We start from the raw sequence: 19186 nt of genomic DNA, 5'->3' as shown, positions 1-19186 counted from the left end.
CAAAGCCAGCCTCAGCAAAAGTGAGGCCCTAAGCAACTCACTCAGTGAGACCCTGTCTCTAAATCAAATACAAAATAGTACTGGGGATGTGGCTCAGTCAAGTGCCCCTGAGTTCAATCCCCAGACCGCCCCCTCTCGGCAATGGGAAGGTAGGCCACGTCAAATCAGGGGATCACGTTGTCTATGATCTGCAAAAAAATAAGTAAAAGCAAGAACAAAAATCACGGGAGAGTAGAGGGATTCTGATTTGAAATTAGGGCTGTTACCTAACAAGGGTTCAACTCACACTAGCTTAAGAGAAAGGAAAAGTCAGAGGGAACTTACCAAGGCGTCTCAGGGGTCTCCTGGGCGTGACTGATCTGGGTCTCCTGCCTCTCCGGGCTCTGCCCTGTGAGCTTTGTTCTCCAGCGAGGTGGGAAGAGCCCCATCAGCCACAGGCTTCTCTTCTGCCCACGGAAGCCTGGCTACCTCTCCAGAGCTTCCAGCGCTCACTGTCCCAGCCTGAGCCCTGTGTGTCCCCACCCCCGTCACAGTAGCCAGGGGACTGGACTGGACTTACTGGTCTCTTGTCCACCCCTGCAGTAGCACAGCAGAAAAGCTCATGATTCGGTGCCGTCCGTGTGCCGTGTGCCCTTGCTGCTATGCGCTGGGCCTTGGTCTCACCAGGAGTGAAATGGAGGAAGTCCACCCCAGCTGGGGTCAGGTGGGCCGACCTGTGTGCCCAGGACAGAGTACATGCTCAGTAAAACCCGTGGCCCTCTGTGTGGACCAGGGAACTCAGGCCCAGAGGGAGCGGCTGGGGAGGCGGGGTGTGGCGGGGGAGCTGGAATAGAGAAAGGCCCTGCTGGGGCACAAGGAAGGTTCCAGCGTCCCTTCTTCTCATTGTCCCAGCTCTGCGTCCAGTCGTCCCCAGCTAGGGGCAAACCCCAGGCCCGGCCCGGCCCGACATCTGTTTAGACAGAATGTGCGCGTGTCAGGTTTTGCAAATCGGGATGCCCGGGAGAGCTGGGGGCTCTGGCTTGCAAACACGCTGGCCTGGTCCGCTGGCCGGGCACTGCTCCTGGCCCTGTCCCCTGGCCGGTCTCTGTTCCTGGCGTGGCACCCTCTCGGGAGCCCTCCTCCGCCTCCAGCCCTAGGGATCTCAGGTACTGTCCTCTGTCCCAGGCCCAGTGGGACCTCTGCTCTCTCTCCTGCAGGGCTTCCGGAGTGACCCGCTCCGCCACCTGTCCACCTACTTGTGTTTGTCCCTGGTGGTGGCGGAGTTCGTGCTGTCCTGCCTGGTGGATTGGCCCCCCTTCTTCCCTAAGGACGCCCAGCAGTCGGTGAGTCTCCAGGTCCCCATCGCAGGGCCTCCTCTGTCCCTGCACCGCTTCAGGTCCAGCCTCGCCGGGTCCGAGGGGGTCGACCTGGGGCTCTGGGCTTTGGTCTTTTCATCCGCTCGGGCAGCTGGGGACACAGCTCTCCTCCTCATGGAGGTGTCTGGCCAGCTCTTTCTGTAGACGGCAAGACGGAAATATTTTAGGCTTCCTGAGGCAGGCGGCCTAGAGAAACATGTCACCAGGTGGGCACGGCAGTGCGTTGACAAAACGTCATTTGCAGAAACTGGTGGTGGGCTGGGCTGGGTCTGAGGCCTCCGCGTGCTGCCCCCGCCCCAGGCTCCCGCTGGCTGGTGAGCATCTGCGGGGGTCAAGCCGTGGGGTCCCCGTCCTGGGCCGTCAGCCGTCACATGACCGCACAGACCGGTGGGGGGTGACCCTGGAGGGGACTTCAGGCTGTGAATTGCCCGCGACCATCTTTGCGAGTGCCCCGAGGGCTGAGTGATGGATTTAAAGTGACGATGGACTTTAGTTGTGCCCGGGAGCGAGGCAGAAAGCCCTTAGCCCCGGCGAGCAGCCCAGCGCGGGCACCTGGGGGCCGCGGTGACCAGGGAGACTGCGACTACCGGGGCAGCAGCAGGAGTCCCTGGGAGCCTCCTTCACAGCGCTTGCTGCGGGCTGGCTGAGGACGTCCTTCCCTCCGCCCCGTCCTCGCTCCCCGGTCTCCGGGTCTGACCGCGGCTCCTCTGAGCAGCTCCTGCCTCTGCCCGCGTGGACGCGGCCCGCCCTGGGCTCGCTCCGTTTTCGCCTGGCCCGCCGGGAAGCCCCAAGCCCCCGATGTCCGCCTCGGGCAGAGAGCCGGTGCCCTCGCTGTGCATTCCGGTGCCACGGGCGTGGCCGGTCCGTCCTGTCCCCCTGGCCCTGGTCGCCGCTCGCCCTGGGTGTGAGCTGAGGCCTCCCCTCCCCACCTTCCTCTCTTGCAGAATCCGTGTCCTAAGGCGGCGGCCTCCTTCCCGTCCAGAGCCATGTTCTGGTGGGCTTCTGGGTAAGCACAGTGGCGGGATGGGGTGCCCCCACCCGCGGCGCCACCCGACCCGCACGACCCGCACGGGGCTCCTCCCAGCTCACCGGCCGGCCAGGCTTCCCGCCCCTCGGCTTTCCGCATCTCACACGGCCTGTGCCTGTTTCACTTGCCGGGTGCATCTGGACGGGAGGCCTGGCTCTGCCCCTTTCGGACCATGTCACAAATACCCGGAGTCTCTGCTTAGCCCTCACGAAATGGAAAGGACCTAGCGCCTGCACGCAGTAGGTGCTCCATATCACTCAGCTTTAGTTGTTCTGCCAACATTTAATAAGCATGTACTATGTGCTGATCACCAGGATGCAGAAGACCAAGTGCCTACTGCCCGAGGGGCCCACCAGGGCCTAGTGCCAGCCCACCCAGTGCTGGGGAGGTGCCCACCTACCAGACCCGCTCCCCAACCACACTGCAACCAGACCTCAGTAGCACCCAACCACCTAGACCTGAATCCTGGCTCCACCATTTCCTGGCTGTGTGACCCTAGACAGGCTAATTAATCTCTCTGTGCCTCAGTCGCCATACTTATAAAATAGGGATGAGGACAACTTCTACCTCATGGGCTGTGAAGAGTAAATAAGATAAAGTTTATGACGCCGTCGGGGTGGGGCCTGACACATGGTGGGCGTTTTATAAAGTGGTCCTTACGCAAACAAAGAGCGTGAGTCTCTGGGCGTGTGGAACTGGCGTAAGAGCATAGACGTTTCCTAAACAGCTCCAGGGGGTCTCCCGCTTCCTCAGCTTGAACAACTAAGGAACCCCCTTCCTGCTTTTGGCCACGCTGGGGTGTCATCGCCCTCCCCTGGTGAGCTCACCTTTAAAAAACTCACTTTTTTTTTTTTTTAAACTTCTATGAACTTTTATAAAAGGAACTTCCCATCCCTGTCCAAACTGGGAAATCCATCAGATTCCTTGTCCCATAGGAAACTCCAAAAACGGTTTCAGGGAGCAGCAGGCAGCGCTAGGGACTTCCCAGTCAGGCCGGTGGCCAGGCCAAGTCCACTCTGTGTTAGAAAAGGGCACTGGGCAAGTCCCAGAGAGAGAGCCGGCATCCAGAAGGGCCTCCCTGTGTCACCAGAAAGATCAAAGAGAAAACAACGCTCCCTCTATGGAGTCCGTAGCCTCGACTCAGACCAACCACCAGAAATGTCTCACTTTAAGGTGAGGAAACTGCACCCTGTTGATGGGAAGGGACCTGCCCGAGGTCACACAGGTCACAGAACTGTGCTGAACACAGGAAAGGCAGACGGACAAGCCCTGCCTTTGCCCATGGAACCTGCCATCTGCTGGAGGCGGGGACACCAAGTAAACAATTAGACCAAGAAAGTCAATCATAATTGCTACTAGCATTATTTTTAAATGAGGCTCAGGAAACCGTGGGCAGTTATAATGGAATCCGCTGGGGCTGGGGAGGTTCACATGGGCCTTCCTAAGAAGTCATAGCTAAGCTCAGATAACGGGGAAGAAATGGCCAGGGAAGGGATTGGGAAAGGATTTTAAGCAGCGTGGCATGCATGTGCAAAGGTCCTGAGGCCGGCGGTTGGGCCAGTGGAGGAAGAGGGGTGCTTAAAGCTGAGGGAGGAGTTAGATTGCCTTCACTGTGATAGTTTTGGCCCTGGACTTCTGGCTCCCAAGGAGAGGTCTGTTTCCCCTGCCATGTCACTTGCCCTTGGTTAAGTCAATTCATCTCTCTGATCCTCTGTGTTCTGCCTGCTGTAAAATGGGCCAATAACAATCTAGCAGACGGGCTCCCGTGAGAGTAAGTGAGACCGTCTTTGTAAACGGCATGGCGCCTACGGCTGGTAGGCAGGCTGAGGTTCACTGCCCTCGCTGACCCGGGCCCAGCAGGGTACAGAGAGCTGAAGTGCCCTGCCCAGGGGCGCACGGCTGCCGGCAGGGCCACGGGCTGGGCAGCAGGAGCAGCTTGCCTCCCTGCCCCTTCGACAGGCTGCTCTGGAGGGGCTACAGGAAGCCGCTGGGACCCAGAGACTTCTGGTCGCTTGAGCAAGAAAACTCCTCCGAAGAGCTGGTTTCCCAGTTGGAAAGAGAATGGACCAGGACCCGCGGCGAGGCCCCCAGGTGAGTCTGCGGCCCCCTGGGCTCGGGCTGGCGCTCGGGCAGCAGGGCCCGCCCAGCCTTTGGCCCCGTCCAGCCCTGGACGCTGCTCCAGGCCCGTCCTGGCCTGCCTGCCCTCTGCTGCCCCAGGGCCGGCAGCTCAGGCTGGAGGGGCTTCCTCCCTAAGCACTTTGCCCGGCCCAAAGGGAGGCTGCTGGGGCTCTGGGGCCAGAGGGAGGCGCTCACGTGGACCCAGCAGGAGGCAGAGGGCCGGCTGGGGCGCACCCTGAGTGGCCCGTGGCCCAGCCTCGGTTTCCTCGCCTGCTCAGTGGGCACGTCCGTGGCCCCAGCGCACAGCCGGTCAGAGTGGCTCAGAGCCCAGCCTGGCGGCTCCCGGGCCGGCCTCCGGTGGGAGCTGACCTCAGCCTCTGGTCTCAGGCATGTTCCCCCAACTCCGCAGCCAGGTCACTGCTCTTAACTCCCACTCTCCTGGTGGGTCTGTTGACCCCCGAAGACCGAGGCCACCTCGGCTGACTCAGCACCGGCCACGAGGTCAAGGACTTCGACCTTGGCCTCGGAGTGAGGGTCTGGCCCCTGAGCGACCAGCCGTCTCCATTTTCCTCCTTCCATGATGGGAGAGGGGTGCCCTGGTGCGCAGGGGCGGCACGTGGCCCTGACTCCCATCCCTGCCCACCCTCCCCATGGCCTGAGGCGCTGGCGCCGCCTGGGCGCCTCCCTCTCTCCTGGGTGAGCCAGGAGCCCCGGATGCCCACCAGGGAGGAGGTGGGGTCATGAAGGTGGACGGCTGAGCCCAGCACCCCACCAGGTCACCGTCCACGTGGGTGTCGAAATCACCGATGCCCCCGAAGGTAGTCAAGCCAGAGGCGCGCAGGAAGCAGAGCCAGCCCCACCCTTTGTCACTCCAGGATGTCGAGGACCAGAGAGGGGCTCCCTCTTCCCCAGGCCACACAGCACCTCAGCAGCTGCTGACTGAGGACCAACCGCCTTAGCAGGGGCCCAGCTCCCCCTACTCCGCCTCCCCCTCCCTCACCTTAGCTCTGCGTGTGGCCCCTGGACAGGAAGGGACTGTGCGTGGAGGCCGTCAGAACTGGACTGCCGGGGCCCATGGACATCGACATGGTCCTCGGCCTGCTCTGAACAATCCATGGCTGGTCGGTGGTGATGGGGTGGGGACAGGGCTGAGCTTCCTCCAAGGGGGCAGCAGGAGGAGTCCAAAAGTGCCCAGGTGCTGGGCACGCCGGCCACACCTGTAATCCCAGTGCCTTGGGAGGCTGAGGCAGGAGGACTGCAAGTTTGAGGCCAGCCTCATCAACTTAGCGAGACCCTGTCTCAAAAAATAGAAGGGGCTGGGGGGGAAGCTCAGTGGTCAAGCGCCGCTGTCTTCAGTCCTCAGCACAAAAAGGAAAAAAGAAAGAAAGGAGGAAGCGGGGAGGGGCTCTGGAAATGGTCATGGAGATCACAGCCCTCAGGCATGTGCACTGGCCCCGCTGAGCCTCAGGTTCCTGGTCTGTGCAGCCGGGGGGACGCCAGGCTTGCCGGGGTCCTGGGAGGACACAGGAGTGCCTGCACCCCCCAGTGGCCCCGAGGCCGTGGCTGCCCAGGCTGCTGCCTGCTGTGATTGAGTCCTCGGTGATGGAGCTGGCAGGGTCCTCGCCCACCTTGCCCGTCCTGGAGAACAGAACCCTGGGGGCCACACCTGCTGTGGCGGCTCGGCCGTGGGCAGACCCAGCGCCCTCTCCTCTCCCCAAAGGCGCACCAAGGTATTTAAGAGCAGAGGACGTGGCGGCGTGGAGGCCGTGGAGATGGAGGCCGCAGAGACCGACGCCTTCCTGCAGCAGGAGGGGAGCCAGCGGGGGCCGCTGCTCAGGGCCATCTGGCGGGTGTTCCGGCCCACCTTCCTCCTGGGGACCCTGAGCCTCGTGGTCAGCGACGCCTGCAGGTTCACCATTCCCCGGCTCCTCAGGTAGGGCGTCTGCGAAGGGGCCCTAGCGTCCGTCCAGGGCCAGGGCTCCTCCTCCTCTGCCTGGCCAGCTGGTGCTCAGGCCCCAGCGGGTCACGGAGGGTGGGAAGGGGTCAGAAAGTGCCCCAGGAGGGGAGACCCTCCTGCGCCGGTCAGTTGCCTCTGGCTGGGAAAGGCCCCCCAAGTGAGTGCGCAGGCCGCGTCCTGGGGTCGCGGGGGGGCGCGTGGGGCCGGGGCCACGGGTGGGCCTTCTTTTCCGCTCCCGTGTCCCTGGTCAGTGTCACGGGTGAGCCTGGCCGTGCCAGTCTGTTCATGCCGTCCTGTGGTGCTGGGGGGACCCGGGCCCCTGCAGGGCAGCACCCACCCTGCTGTGCTGCAGCCCACAGACCAGCTGCCCCAGACCGTCGCCCCGGACACCTGGTCTGCGCTCCCTGTGGGTCTCCATGTCCCAACCTGGCTGGGGCCAGTTCCACGGCCCCTCGGAAGGTTCCAGGAGAGGGGACGAGGGTGGCGTGTGCCCCTGAGGCTGCGGCTGGGCGCTGGCCGTGTTGACTCCAGCACGTTTGTTTGGCCAGCCCAGATGGCAGGGCTGAGCGTGTGTCACCAGCGTCCCCGTAACAAAGTGCCACCAAGTGGGTGACCACAGAAATCATTGTCCCTCGGGTCTGGAGGCCTCCTGAGCCACTCCTCCCTGCCTCCTGCATGGCCTTTCCAAATGGACACTAGTCAGATTGGACCGGGACCCACCTGGGGGCCCCGTCTACGCTGACCACCTCTTTCTGGGGCGCTGTCTCCGCTCGGGGCTCAGGGCTTCCCCAGGTGCTTCTCCTGGGACCCGATTCGGCCTGGAGGAGGAGCTGCAAGGCCTCATGGGAAGGAGCCGGTGCGGGATGGCTGCAGCCGCTTGCACGGGGGCGGGGCCTCATCAGCTGCCCCTCCCCACAGCCTGTTTCTGGAGCTCATGGGCGACCCCGAGGCCCCGGCCTGGAAGGGGCCCCTCCTGGCCGTGCTGATGTTCCTCTCGGCCTGCCTGCAGACGGTGTTCGAGCAGCACTACATGTTCAGGATCAAGGTGCTGCAGATGAGGCTGCGGACGGCCATCACCGGCCTGGTATACAGGAAGGTGAGCCGCCTTTCCAGGCCGGAGGGTGGCGTCCCTGCGCTCTTGGTGGCTGAGAGCAGAGTCTTCACTTAGAGGTACCCTCCCTGCATTCTCACCTCCTTAGTTATTCTTGTAAGGCCTTGTGTGATCTGACCCTGAAACCTCTCTGACCTCATCACATCACACACCTCTTCCTCCTCCCACGTTCATCTTCCTCCAGAAACGCTGGTCTCCTTTCAGGTCCTCAGACAGGCCAGGTGTACTCCCACCTCGGGGTGGGACCTTTGCACTTGGGGTTCCTACTGCCAGGTCAACTCAACACCCTGTGCCTTGACCGGGTCATGCCTTAGTGGCCGGGGTTTCCAGCCCCACTAGCCTGCTGACATTCAGGGGGCACAGTGGCACATGCCCACAATTCCAGTGACTTTGGAGGCCGAGACAGGAGGGTCCCCAGGTTTGAGGCCAGCCTTAAACTTAGTGAGGTCCTGAGCAGCTTGGCAAGGCATTTTCTCCAAGTGAAAAATTAGAAAGGACTGGGGCCCCGTGGGAAGCCCCCGGTCACTCCCGGCCCCCCACACCCCACACCAGCCCTGTGACTCCGGACACGCCCTTTAGCGTCTGCGCCTCAGTTTCCTGGGCTGGCGGGTCGTGAGCACCATCCCGTCAACCTCTTCATCTGGGAGTGTCCATTCCTTCCCATGACAGCCTCCTGGCCGGGCAGAAGTCGGGCTGGGGTGGACTGTCCGCTGTCACCAGGCAGCCCTGCTCATGGTGGAGCCACGCCGGGGACCAGGTGACCCCCCGCGGGCTGGTCTGCACCGCGACTCTGCTCCCCCAGGGACCCTGGAGGCCAGGCCCAGGGGACGGCCACGTGTACTGGCTCCTGGGGGGTCAGCCGCAAGGGAGCTGCCGCCTGGGAGGAGGGACGGCACAGTCCTGGATGGCCCTGGCCCGCTGCCCGGCCAGTCTGCTCTGTCCCCCTGAGCTGGAGCTGGGCGGGGCCTCTCTGGTCTCTGAGTTCACCTGTTTCCTGAGCCAAAAAGGAAGCGCCTTTGATCCCAGGTGGGAAGCCCTTCCGCTCTCCCCGCAGAGCCGTCCCTGGCCACCCCTGGCCACCCCTGGCCGCCCCAGAGGGATGCTCTGTGAACGTCTTGAGGTTCCTTCCCGGTGGGCACGCCGGTCCCTGGGGCAGGTGCTCTGCTCAGGGCGGGGCACAGGTGGTGGCTCTTTAAAGAACGGCCCTGTGTAGTTCTCTACCCTCGTCCCCAGCCCGCTCCTTCCCTTGCGCCCGGCAGAGGGAGGATTGCAGGTAGAGTCTGACGTCCAGCACGCTGGAAGGGGTCCACTGTGGCCCCAGGGTCGGGGCGAGCCAGCTGGGCGTCAGAGGCACGTGAAGCAGGTGAAGCCCTTGCTGGCGTGGTTCCACCCGTCGGGCCCACATCTGCCCTGCCTGCCGGTCCTGGTTTCTGGTCCTCACTCAGCGTCTGGAAGCCCTCTGACTTTGAGCTCGTCGTTCATTGAATCTTGTACCGCCTCCCTCCCTTCTTAATAGTTCTGAAGTCGAGGCATTTCGTGTGCTGGTTTCATCGGGGATGTCTTCCTTAGGGATTCCAAAGCAGAGAGGGTTTAGTTCTCTGGGGTGAGTGAGGCACGCTGGCGCTGGCTTCCTGGACGCGAGGAAGCTGGTCCTTGAGCACAGGGCTGGTTGGCACTTGGCAAGTGACCGTGGGTCTGTGTCCCTATCTGTGCCACGAATGGTTCCCGTGCCAGAGCTGCAGGTGTAAGCACACGGCCCGCAGATGACGGAGGCGGGAGCCGGGCAGCAGCCTCGGGCCGCCAGCTCTCCTCGATTCTGCAGCGAGGCCCGTCCATCAGGCGCGGGGGGCCGTTTTCTGGGTATGGAGGTGGCCCCGGGTTCAGAAGGAAGGAGTCTGGGTTTTGCAGTTTGGACCGTCGGGCTGGAGGCACGGGTTAGAACTTTAGCTCAGGAGGGTGGTTGTGAAGGGTCGAGGCTCACGGGTCTCTGGGGAGAGAGGAGTCCAGACCCGAGGGCTGAGTCTCAGATCCTGCCCGTTGCTTTCCTTTCTCTGGGATCCGTTGTCTCCAGAGGTCCAACATCTGCTGGGCCACTGTTTGGGGCTAATCGGCGACGGGGGAAGGAAGGTCAAGTCAAGGGTCTGGCGTTCAGTATCGGCCTCCTTCCTTCGAGAGGCTCTGGGGCGGGAAGGGGAGAATGTTTGCGGCTGGTGGAGATGCTGGGACGGACCCGGGAAGGGGGAGTTTGCTTTTCCCTCAGGCCCCTGGTACTGGGAAGGGCGCACTGGGAGAGGGTAATGACTGGCGATTCCCCTCCCTCCTGTCCCTCCGTTTTCCATGGGGAGCTGCCTCGTAGGAATATCATTTTCCATAATCCTCCCGGAGCAACTCCAGAGCTCCTGTTCACCTGTCCCTGGATCCCCAGGACAGCCCTGGGAGGTGGGCTGAGGGGCTTCACGGGCTCCTTCCCTCCTCCTCAGCCCCCCTTGTCCCTCCTACCCAGGTCCTGGCCCTGTCCAGCAGCTCCAGAAAGGCCAGCGCGGTGGGGGACGTGGTCAACCTGCTGTCTGTGGACCTGCAGCGGCTCACGGAGAGCGTGCTCTACCTCAACGGGCTGTGGATGCTGCTGCTCTGGATCGTCATCTGCTTCATCTACCTGTGGCAGGTGTGTGGGGCACAGGGGGAGGGGCGTGAGCTTCATCCCCCTCCCCAACCACCACCTGGCCTCCATCTGCGGCCTCCATCTGCACACTCTGGGCTGGTGGATGGGAGAAGTCTTAGAAGTCTCTCTCCCTCTCTCTCTCTCTCTCTCTTTCTCGATACTAGGGATTGAACCCAGGGGTACTTAACCACTGAGCCACATCCCCAGCCCTTTTTAATATTTTATTTTGAGACAGGGTCTCACTGAGTTGCTTAGGGCCTTGCTGAGTTGCTGAGGCTGACTTTGAACTTGCGATCCTCCTGCCTCAGCCTCCAGAGCCACTGGGATTACAAGCAGGTGCCACCATACCCGGCTAGGGCTGGTGTCTCTTGACCCGCGCAGGGTGCTCGCCCCCTCTGGGACTCGGTCTCCCTCGGGTAGGGTGGCGATGCCGACGATCCTGGGGAGCTTCTTGGAGCACCCCGCGGGCAGACTCGGCACACTTTCAAGCGGGGCACCCTCACCACCAGCAGAGGGACAGTCAGAGACCTTTTTTTTTTTTTCAGGGAAAGAATCCCTTACCTGGTGTTTGAAAAGCACAAAGCAACCGTCAGGCCAGAAAAAGAGAGCGAGAACTTTTTCTGACTCCCTTCTGTTTTGTGGCATTGAAGTTTCTCTTTTTATTAAAACCAGACCCTCTCGGTGCTGCCCGGGTTCGAGTCCTGCCCAGACCTCTTCCTGACCTTGAAGCTTTACCAAGTAACGGGCCCCTTTCTCCATCTCAAAAGAGGGGGTGACAGGGAGCAGCACCCTGGCTGAGAATCGTGGGGTGCCGCAGGGTGCGCGGCCTTCATTTGGAAGGCCTGGGATGGGTGAGACGGAGGCAGACCTCCCCAAGGCCCGGACATTTGCATTACGCCCAGTGAGAACTCGCCAGAGGACCCAGGTCTGAGCAGCAAATCCACGTAGGTTTCAAAAGCGCCTCACCCACTGGCCTGAAGCTGGCCTCAGACAGTATTTTCGGGGCGCCTGTGTTTGGGCAGTGTCCTGTCCCACGAGGTCAGCGCGGGCTCTCCCACTGGCAGCCTCCTGAGTGCTCAAGAAGTTTCCGGTCTTGGAGAATTTTGATTTTCAGATTCAGGTGTTGGACCCACATGGCTCCTCTGCAGGTCTTGCTGGGGTCACTGTAGTTAAGTGTGGGGTGAGGACAGCTGCAGGGCCAGCTGAGCCACTCTGCTGTCCTGCTCCAGGGCAGATGTGGGGCTCACAGACTTACAGATAAGAGACCTGGTAGCGGTCATCTGAGACTCAGGGGGTTGCTGGGTCACGCTTTTGATTTCAGTTCTACCTTCAGAGTGCAAAAGCAACCACGGGCAGCCCTGAGCACCTGGGTGTGACCGGGTTCCAGTGAAATTCTATTTATGGCCGGGCACAGAATCCCAGCACTTGGGAGGCTGAGGCAGGAGGACCGCGAGTCAAAGCCAGCCTCTGCAAAAGCGAGGCCCTGAGCAACTCAGTGAGACCCTGTCTCAAAGTAAAATATAAGAAAGGGCTGGGGATGTGGCTCAGTGGTTAAGTGCCCCTGGTGGGCCTGTTGGCAACATGCGGGTCACGAGTGAGGGGCAGGTGCTCCTAACTGCCTTCTGGTGCCCGTGCACAGGACCTGGGGCAGGACTTTCCCACTGGCTCACTCTGTCTCTGAGGCCTTGCGTACACTAGGGGCTCAGCAAGGACACAAGAGGCATCCAGGCAGTGCCTGCCGTGCAGTGTAGACACACTGGCTGCTGCTACTTGGAGTAAAGGGAGGGAGGGAGGGAGGAAGTGCACGTGAAGAAATTCCAGGCAGTTGAGCGAGGAGACGTGACCCTGATAAAATCCAGAGGCCAAGAGCTTTGCAAGTGCTCCCCCTGGGTGCGTCACCCGGCCCTCGGCAGACAGTCCCTACGTCAGCGGGTCACCGCGCGGTGCTGGTTAAGGAGGCCGAGCTGGCGGGTGCCAGAGTCAGGTGATACAGAGTCCTTTCCTTCTGTACCTTTCCCGCCCGGCTGGGCGCTGGGGTTGGCCTCCCGACACCTCTCCTCTGAGCCACTGGGTGGCGCCAGTGCCTCATAAATGAAGGGCACTGGCCGGCCCCGCCCTGGGAACAGGTGGAGCTCGCCTGGAGAACAGGCCCAGCTGGCCTGGGCGGCATCTCGGAAGGTCTCCGTCACTTAAAAATCATTGGTCCTGCCCCTCCTCCACAGCTTCCCTCACCAACGCTGAGGGAACGGCGACCCCCAAGTCCCAAAGCTGGGGTTGGGCGGCCAGAAAAGCCCACAGGGTGTCCTGCTACATGTGAACTTCCCACCAACTGGGAATTGCGCAGCATCGGCATGTCCCCAGCACTGTGTGGGACATACTGATGCCAAGCGCTTCCGACCCCGGTGTGAATCTGTCAGGTGATTGGCAGCCTCTGGCAGCCCTCCCACGGGTGGCGTGAGCCAGCAGGACAGCCGTCGCGGGTGGGGAAGAGCTCCATTCCCGCTGTACGGATGAGTGACTTGCCTGGGGTCGCGGTCGCGAGTGTCAGGGCCAGAATTTGAGCCCAGGGTTGGATCCCGGCCGTCTGGACCCCACCGTTCTGGCCAGGAGTACCCCCTGCCCCAGCTGGCGACAGGCATGACCCCTTGGAGCCCGACCCCGCCCACCCTAGGTGGACAGCTCCCGCCAGGCAGGACTCCCGTGTTCCTCAGGCGTCTCCCCCGGGGACCCCCGTGAGCCCCCGACCCTGACATGTGCCTCTGTTGGGACCCACGTCTGACGGAATCCCCGGGGGTCTCTTGTCCCCCGCCCCCTCTGTCCCCAGCTTCTTGGACCCTCCGCCCTCACGGCCATCGCTGTCTTTCTGGGCCTCCTCCCTCTGAATTTCTTCATCACGAAGAAGAGGAGCCACCACCAGGTTTGGCTGGGGGAGCAGGGATGTGCCGATGAGGAAGTGGGGTGCTCACGGGTCCCGGGCCCGCGCTGTGCCACAGACGGGGAGGGGAGGGTCCCGCAGGCCTGGCCAGGCCACGGCGCGACTGTCCCAGCACTCAGACCTGGGCGCCCATCCAGAGCACCAGCCCTCCACAGTGGCTCTGCGGCCCCCGGCCTCTGACCCGGGCGGCAGGAGCCGCCCCTCCCCCACTGGGTCCCCACTTCTGCCCTGGCTCATCTCTGCTCTCCAGCCAGGGGGTCCTGAGAACCCGCCGGTGCCCACGGTCTGGTGCTTAGTCTGGAAGCTTCTCGGGAACAGGGATTGCTCCCTAGCAGGCGTGGCATTTATAATAGTGCGTTGCACACAGAAGGTGCTCAATAAATCCTCGGGAGGAACTTGATGGTCCTCTCCACCCACTGCCCTGCCCACCTGTCACCCGAGGGCCTCTCCAGCCTCCTGTGTGGCCTCTGCTAAGACGTTCTCCAAGCAGCTTCCCAGACACATGAGACCCTGGCAACCCTCCCTGACCCGGCCCCTTCTCCCCTCTGGCCACGCTGGGGTCCTGTCTCAGAGGCCCGCCTCCATCCCCCGCTAGGTCCATGCACCCTTCCCTGAGTGCTCCCCTCCTTTACCTCAGGCAGCACCCCGCCTCCAGGAAGCCCTCCAGGCTGGCTCGGGGCCCTGCCTCTTTTCCTGAGCCCCAGGGCTTCCTGGGTGCCTCCCCCAGCACGGTGGGCTGGGCGGAGGACCAGGGAGGCCTGGACTCTGACTGGGATGGACCTGCTGGGCGGCCGGTGGCCTTGGGACGGGTTGCAGGGTGGCCAGAGGCGTTGAGGGAAGAATTCGAGCGTGCCCCTCTCCCTCTTCTCCCTCGGGTCCCAGGAGGAGCAGATGAGGCAGAAGGACGCCCGGGCACGGCTCACCAGCTCCGTCCTCAGGACCATGAGGACCATCAAGTCGCACGGCTGGGAGGAGGCCTTCCTGGAGCGGGTCCTGCGCATCCGGGGCCAGGAGCTGGGCGCCCTGAGGACGTCCACCCTCCTCTTCTCTGTGTCCCTGGTGTCCTTCCAAGTGTCCACCTTTCTGGTGATGTCGCTGTTCCCCTGCAGGGCCTGGGCCGGGGGAGGGCGTGCCAGGGCAGGCGGCCGGGCCACGTGGACCCCTGGGGACCCCACAGCGTGGGGCTTCCCGGCCACGCCCGGCCGTCTCAGGGTCAGCCCCGGGGCCTCTCCAGGTCGCACTGGTCGTGTTTGCCGTCCACACTCTGGTGGCCGAGGAGAACACCATGGATGCAGAGAAAGCCTTTGTGACCCTGACCGTGCTCAGCGTCCTCAACAAAGCCCAGGCCTTCCTGCCCTTCTCCGTCCACATCATTGTCCAGGTGGGGCCAGGAGGAGAGGGAGGGAGATGGGGCGGGGCAGTGGAGCAGAGTAACAGGACGCCATCGAAGTGGCCCAGCGGGCAACAAGGGACCTCAGCACCTGTCCTCAAAGCGCAGGGCGAGCCTCCCAGGTCCCCTTTAATCAGGCCGTCCACCTCTGCCTGTGTGGCCCTGAGTCCCTCTCTGCGTGCATCCCTGGCACAAGGGGAAGGAGCCACCCTTGCACGTCGGAGCTGCTGTATCGTCAGGGCTGCTGCTTGGGTCCCCAAAGATGGGTGTGTGGTTGGGACCCAGGAGGGCGCCGCCCGGTGGACAGCGTCTGGCAGGGTTTCGCGTCTTGGCTGGAGGCGGGCGGTCGGGGGAGCCACCTGCCTTTCGCGGCACCTGCCTGCAGGAAGGCAGCTGGATCCTTGGGGTCCTGCTGAGGTGGGAGGTCCCCGCGGTCCCCACCCCCCTGTGCCGCAGAAGCTTTGTCCCGACGCCTGGCACACACGCAGGGCTCAGTAGGCAGGACGCTGTTGCCACGGGCCCCGGGCACCTGCGCCAGAAGCCGAGTTCCTGCCCTTCGGCTGGGTGACCTGGGGCTCCGGTTTCCCCAGGCCCGGGTGTCCTTCGACCGTCTGGCCGCCTTCCTGTGCCTGGAAGAGGTGGACCCCAGCGCAGTGGGCCGCAGCGCCTCCGGCGGTGGTGAGCGCCACGCTCAGCGGGAGGGGCGTGGGAGAGATGGGGGACGGGGACAGGAAGAGCGTCCCCGCCTGGGGAGACGGCGGGGCTGCTGCAGTGGGGGTGACCTGTCCCTGGACCACCCCTCCATGTTGTGTCTCGGGCATCTGGTCCACCTACTTATTCAGACGCTAAGCCAGTGACAGTGGACGGCCAGGTCCAAATCCCGGCTGCAGCGCTGACCAGCCAGCGGCCTGGGCAAGTTGTGACCTCTGGAGCCGCAGCGCTCCATCTGCAGGCCGCTGCCCTCGGGCTGGCATGAAGGCCGGATGGGCTCAGGTCCTGCCCACAGCACAGGGCCGGGCACTCAGCCTGAGCCCGGCGTTCAGTTCGCAGGACCCTTGAAGTAGCGCGGGGGCCTCCGGGAGCCTGGCACTCAGAGCTCTGCCCGTCCCTGTCAGTGTGATTCCAGTCCAGACCCAGGTCCTGGGTTCACATTCCGGGCTGTCCACCCCCCAGTGATGTGGCCCTGGCCGCAGGTCCCCTCTGCCAGCATTGTCCCGAGGGCTGCAACAGACGGCAGCACCTGGGCTTGAGAGCGGCTCAGTTAATGGGCTGGGGTCTCTGACGACCGTGTCATCGCCCCACTGGAGGGCCACAGGACCGCAGACCCCTGAGGGATACTTTGGTCACGAGTTTGACCCAGCTGGTCGCCTGCTTGGGGCCACAGTCTCACTCTCTCAAACGTAGGCCGGGGTGCAATCATGACAGACACCCACAGCCAGACAGAAGGGCACCTCCCAGGGGCCAGCACTGGTCAAAGTGGCCCCTGGAGACGCCAGCTCCCCTGACCCTCTTGGTGACGCTCTGTGAGGTGCCCCTGGGGAAGCAAGAGGGAAACCCCACACCTCAGGTGACGAGCAGGGTGGCCAGACCCGGGAACAGAATCTCAGGATGCCCAGTTCAATCTGAGGTTCCAATGAGCAGAGAATGGCTTTTCCATTATGGTCACGTTGCGTGAACTCCCTGGGGCAAGTACCCAAACAATGATGGCTCCTATCGGAGGTTCACGTGGAAGCGGCCACTCTGCATTCGGCCTGCTCACCTCCCTGGAGACGGTTGAGGGTACTGGGTGCTGATGAGTCTCTAAGGGACCAAAGAGCTCAGGTCTGAGCTCCCGCTCGCCGGAAGTTCTGATTCAATCTGTCAGCCCGAGCCAGGGCATCGCTGTGTTTGAGAAGATCTTTCCAGGTGGTTCTGAGTATGTAGTTGGAAACCGATATGTTTCCTCTCGTTATACAGATGAAGTCTGAGACCCAGGGACACAGGGAGGCAGAGGGAGGTCCCCGTTTACTCCAGTTGTCCCAATAAAATTCACGATGCCTCCTTCCCATGCCACAGCCCTGGATCGGATGATAAAACATCAAAACTCCACTTTTTCTGTAAAGGACCCGATTGTACATCATTTAGGCTCCTGGGCCATGTGGTCACTGCCATCTCAGCAGGACAGTGTCATTCAAGATAAATGAATGGGCAGGGCTGTGTTTCAACAAAACTGTTTATAAAAATAGACAGCAGGCTGGGCGCAGGGGAGCACGCCCGTCACCCCAGCGGCTCCGGAGGCTGAGGCAGGAGGATCTCGAGTTCAAAGCCAGCCTCAGCAAAAGCGAGGCGCTAAGCAACTCAGTGAGACCCTGTCTCTAAACAAAAAATACAAAATAGGGCTGGGGACGTGGCTCAGTGGTTGAGTGCCTGAGGGTTCGACCCCTGGTGCCCCCACACACAAAAAATAAAAGGCAGGACTGGGTCCCGGGCCACAGTTCACCTCATCCTGAATTAGATAGCCATGGGACACAGACCCCTGCAGGGTCACCCACAAGCTGGGCCAGTGGCAGTGGCTGGCTCCCTGGGAGGTTTCCTGCTGCCTCCTGGGCACTGGCTGGTGGCTTTGGGGCAGAGTGACCCTGTAATACTGGCTTCCGTGCCCTGCAGCTGCTGGGAAGGACTGTGTTGCCATCCACAACGGCACCTTCGCTTGGTCCCGGGAAGGCCCTCCCTGCCTGCACAGGTACGGATCAGCCCCGGACACAGCCTTCAGCTCTGTGGGGAGCAATGCGGGGGAGCGGCGGGCAGCAGAGGCCGGCTGAGCCGGGACCCATTCTGCACAGACTGGGGGCAACCTGGACGCTTCTCCTCCTGTGTGGCCAGGATCAACCTGGCCGTGCCCCAGGGTTGTCTGCTGGCAGTTGTGGGTCCAGTGGGGGCAGGGAAGTCCTCCCTGCTCTCTGCCCTCCTCGGGGAGCTGCTGAAGGTGGAGGGGTCCGTGAGCGTCAAGGTGAGGCTGCCCGGCTGCTAAGACGCCGCCCATGCCCACGTGCCCCGCCCTGTGCCCCTCGCAGCCCAGCTCACGGCACCCGCCCGCCTCCCCACGCCCGGCTCCCCTTCCCTTCGTTCTCCTACCTGTCACCCAGGCGGCTGTTGCAGGGTCCTGTGGCATACGTGCCCCAGGAGGCCTGGGTGCAGAACGCCTCCCTCGTGGAGAACGTGTGCTTCAGGCAGGAGCGGGACCTGCCCTGGCTGCAGCAGGTCCTGGAGGCCTGCGCCCTGCGGCCCGAGGTGGACAGCTTCCCCGCGGGGATCCACACGCCCATTGGAGAGCAGGTGAGGGTCTCGGGACAGGGAGACAGTGGAGGAGGGACCTTGCCTCCCTGACCTGTGAGCAAAGTGGTGGAGGGGCAGAGGGGCCAGGGAAGCGGGCGGGTGGGGAAGAACCAGCCCAAGGCCAAGGGTGCCTGGAAGCTCGGTTGCTATTCATGAACTGCTTGGAGACAGAAGCTAAGGCAGAGGCAGAGGGCCGCGGGGTTAGTGCTGAGGGGCTTTCTGAGTGAGGGGACCTGGCTTCCTGTCCTGTCCCCCTGCCACCTGCTGGGTGACCTTAGCCACATTGCCTCCCCTCTCTGGGCTTCTCCAAAGGATCCAGGCAGAGATGTCCAGCAAACAGAATCTGGACTATGGGGGAGCAGAAGCTCTACCCATCCAGCCCACTGCTTCTTTTTATCAATAAAGTTTTATTGGGACACGTCCACACCCATTCATTCATCTAAGGTCTATGGCTGCTTTTGCTCTCAAAGGTCAGAGCTGAGCAGTTGTGATGGACACAGTCCAGCCCACACGCTGGCCATAGTCACTATCCTGCCCCTCACAGAGAGAGTCTGCAGACCCCTGGACAGGCAACCATCAGAAATGGGAGTTAGACTCCCGGGCGGGGCGAGCGTGGACGACCATGGCCAGCAGAACCCTCCGTCGGGTGCAGCTGTAGAGCTCCAATAACAAGGCCAAGTCCAGGGGCAGCGAGGCTCCTGAGGGGAGGCTCCGGGAGCCCCCTGTGGGCCGAGAAGGAGGGTGAGAGAGTAGCCCATAGGCAGGGCCAGGAAGCAAGACCTGGAAGTGCTTCCCGAAGGGAGGGCCGCCCTGCCCTCCACATCTGTCCAGCTGTGCTGGGCCGTCTGGTGCCTAGAGCCACCTCCTCCTGCACCCCGCACCAGACCCACCTGCTGAGGCTCTGTCCACCATCAGCCCTTCCCTGCATCGCAGGGAGGCCCCTTGCTGGCCTTTGACCAGGCCTGCCACAGCAGCCAGAGGGTGCTTAGACCACTCCTGCCTCTGCTCAGAAGCCCCTGGCTCCCCATTTCCCTAAAGACAAAGTCCCAACTGACTCTGACCAGGCCCCTTGCCATCAGGTCCCACTTGTCTCTCTGCCCATCTCCACCTCAGGGCCTTTGCACCTGCCATCCCGTGCAGGGAAGCTCTCCCCGGGAGCTACACGGCTCATCCCTCTGCCCAACACAACGCATGCTTCCCAGTTCTCCCTGGCGTTCCACACCACCCCGCAGGCCACACGGTTTACAGCTCTGGGTTTTGGATTCTCTGTCTCTCACTCCGCCCTTGTTGCAATGAAAGATCAGGAGAGCAGGAGG

General features: G+C 62.6%; 1 protein-coding gene across 4 annotated transcripts in view; it reads left to right on the top strand.

The window, feature by feature from the left end:
* ABCC6 (ATP binding cassette subfamily C member 6) overlaps positions 1-19186 on the top strand; it is a 44702-nt gene that overhangs the window by 4798 nt on the left and 20718 nt on the right. For all 4 annotated transcript variants that reach the window (XM_079121431.1, XM_079121432.1, XM_079121430.1 and 1 more), the window contains 13 exons: positions 1197-1322; positions 2300-2361; positions 4342-4473; positions 6221-6433; positions 7376-7553; positions 10072-10233; positions 13055-13147; positions 14048-14251; positions 14400-14546; positions 15146-15233; positions 17202-17277; positions 17418-17544; positions 17694-17870. In XM_079121431.1, the coding sequence (XP_078977557.1) occupies positions 1197-1322; positions 2300-2361; positions 4342-4473; positions 6221-6433; positions 7376-7553; positions 10072-10233; positions 13055-13147; positions 14048-14251; positions 14400-14546; positions 15146-15233; positions 17202-17277; positions 17418-17544; positions 17694-17870 (1785 nt within the window). The remainder of the gene's footprint in view (positions 1-1196; positions 1323-2299; positions 2362-4341; positions 4474-6220; positions 6434-7375; positions 7554-10071; positions 10234-13054; positions 13148-14047; positions 14252-14399; positions 14547-15145; positions 15234-17201; positions 17278-17417; positions 17545-17693; positions 17871-19186) is intronic.

The sequence above is a fragment of the Sciurus vulgaris genome (genome assembly GCF_902686455.1).
Source record: "Sciurus vulgaris genome assembly, chromosome: 18".
Lineage (NCBI taxonomy): Eukaryota > Metazoa > Chordata > Mammalia > Rodentia > Sciuridae > Sciurus > Sciurus vulgaris.
This window is presented reverse-complemented; position numbering and strand designations above follow the sequence as displayed.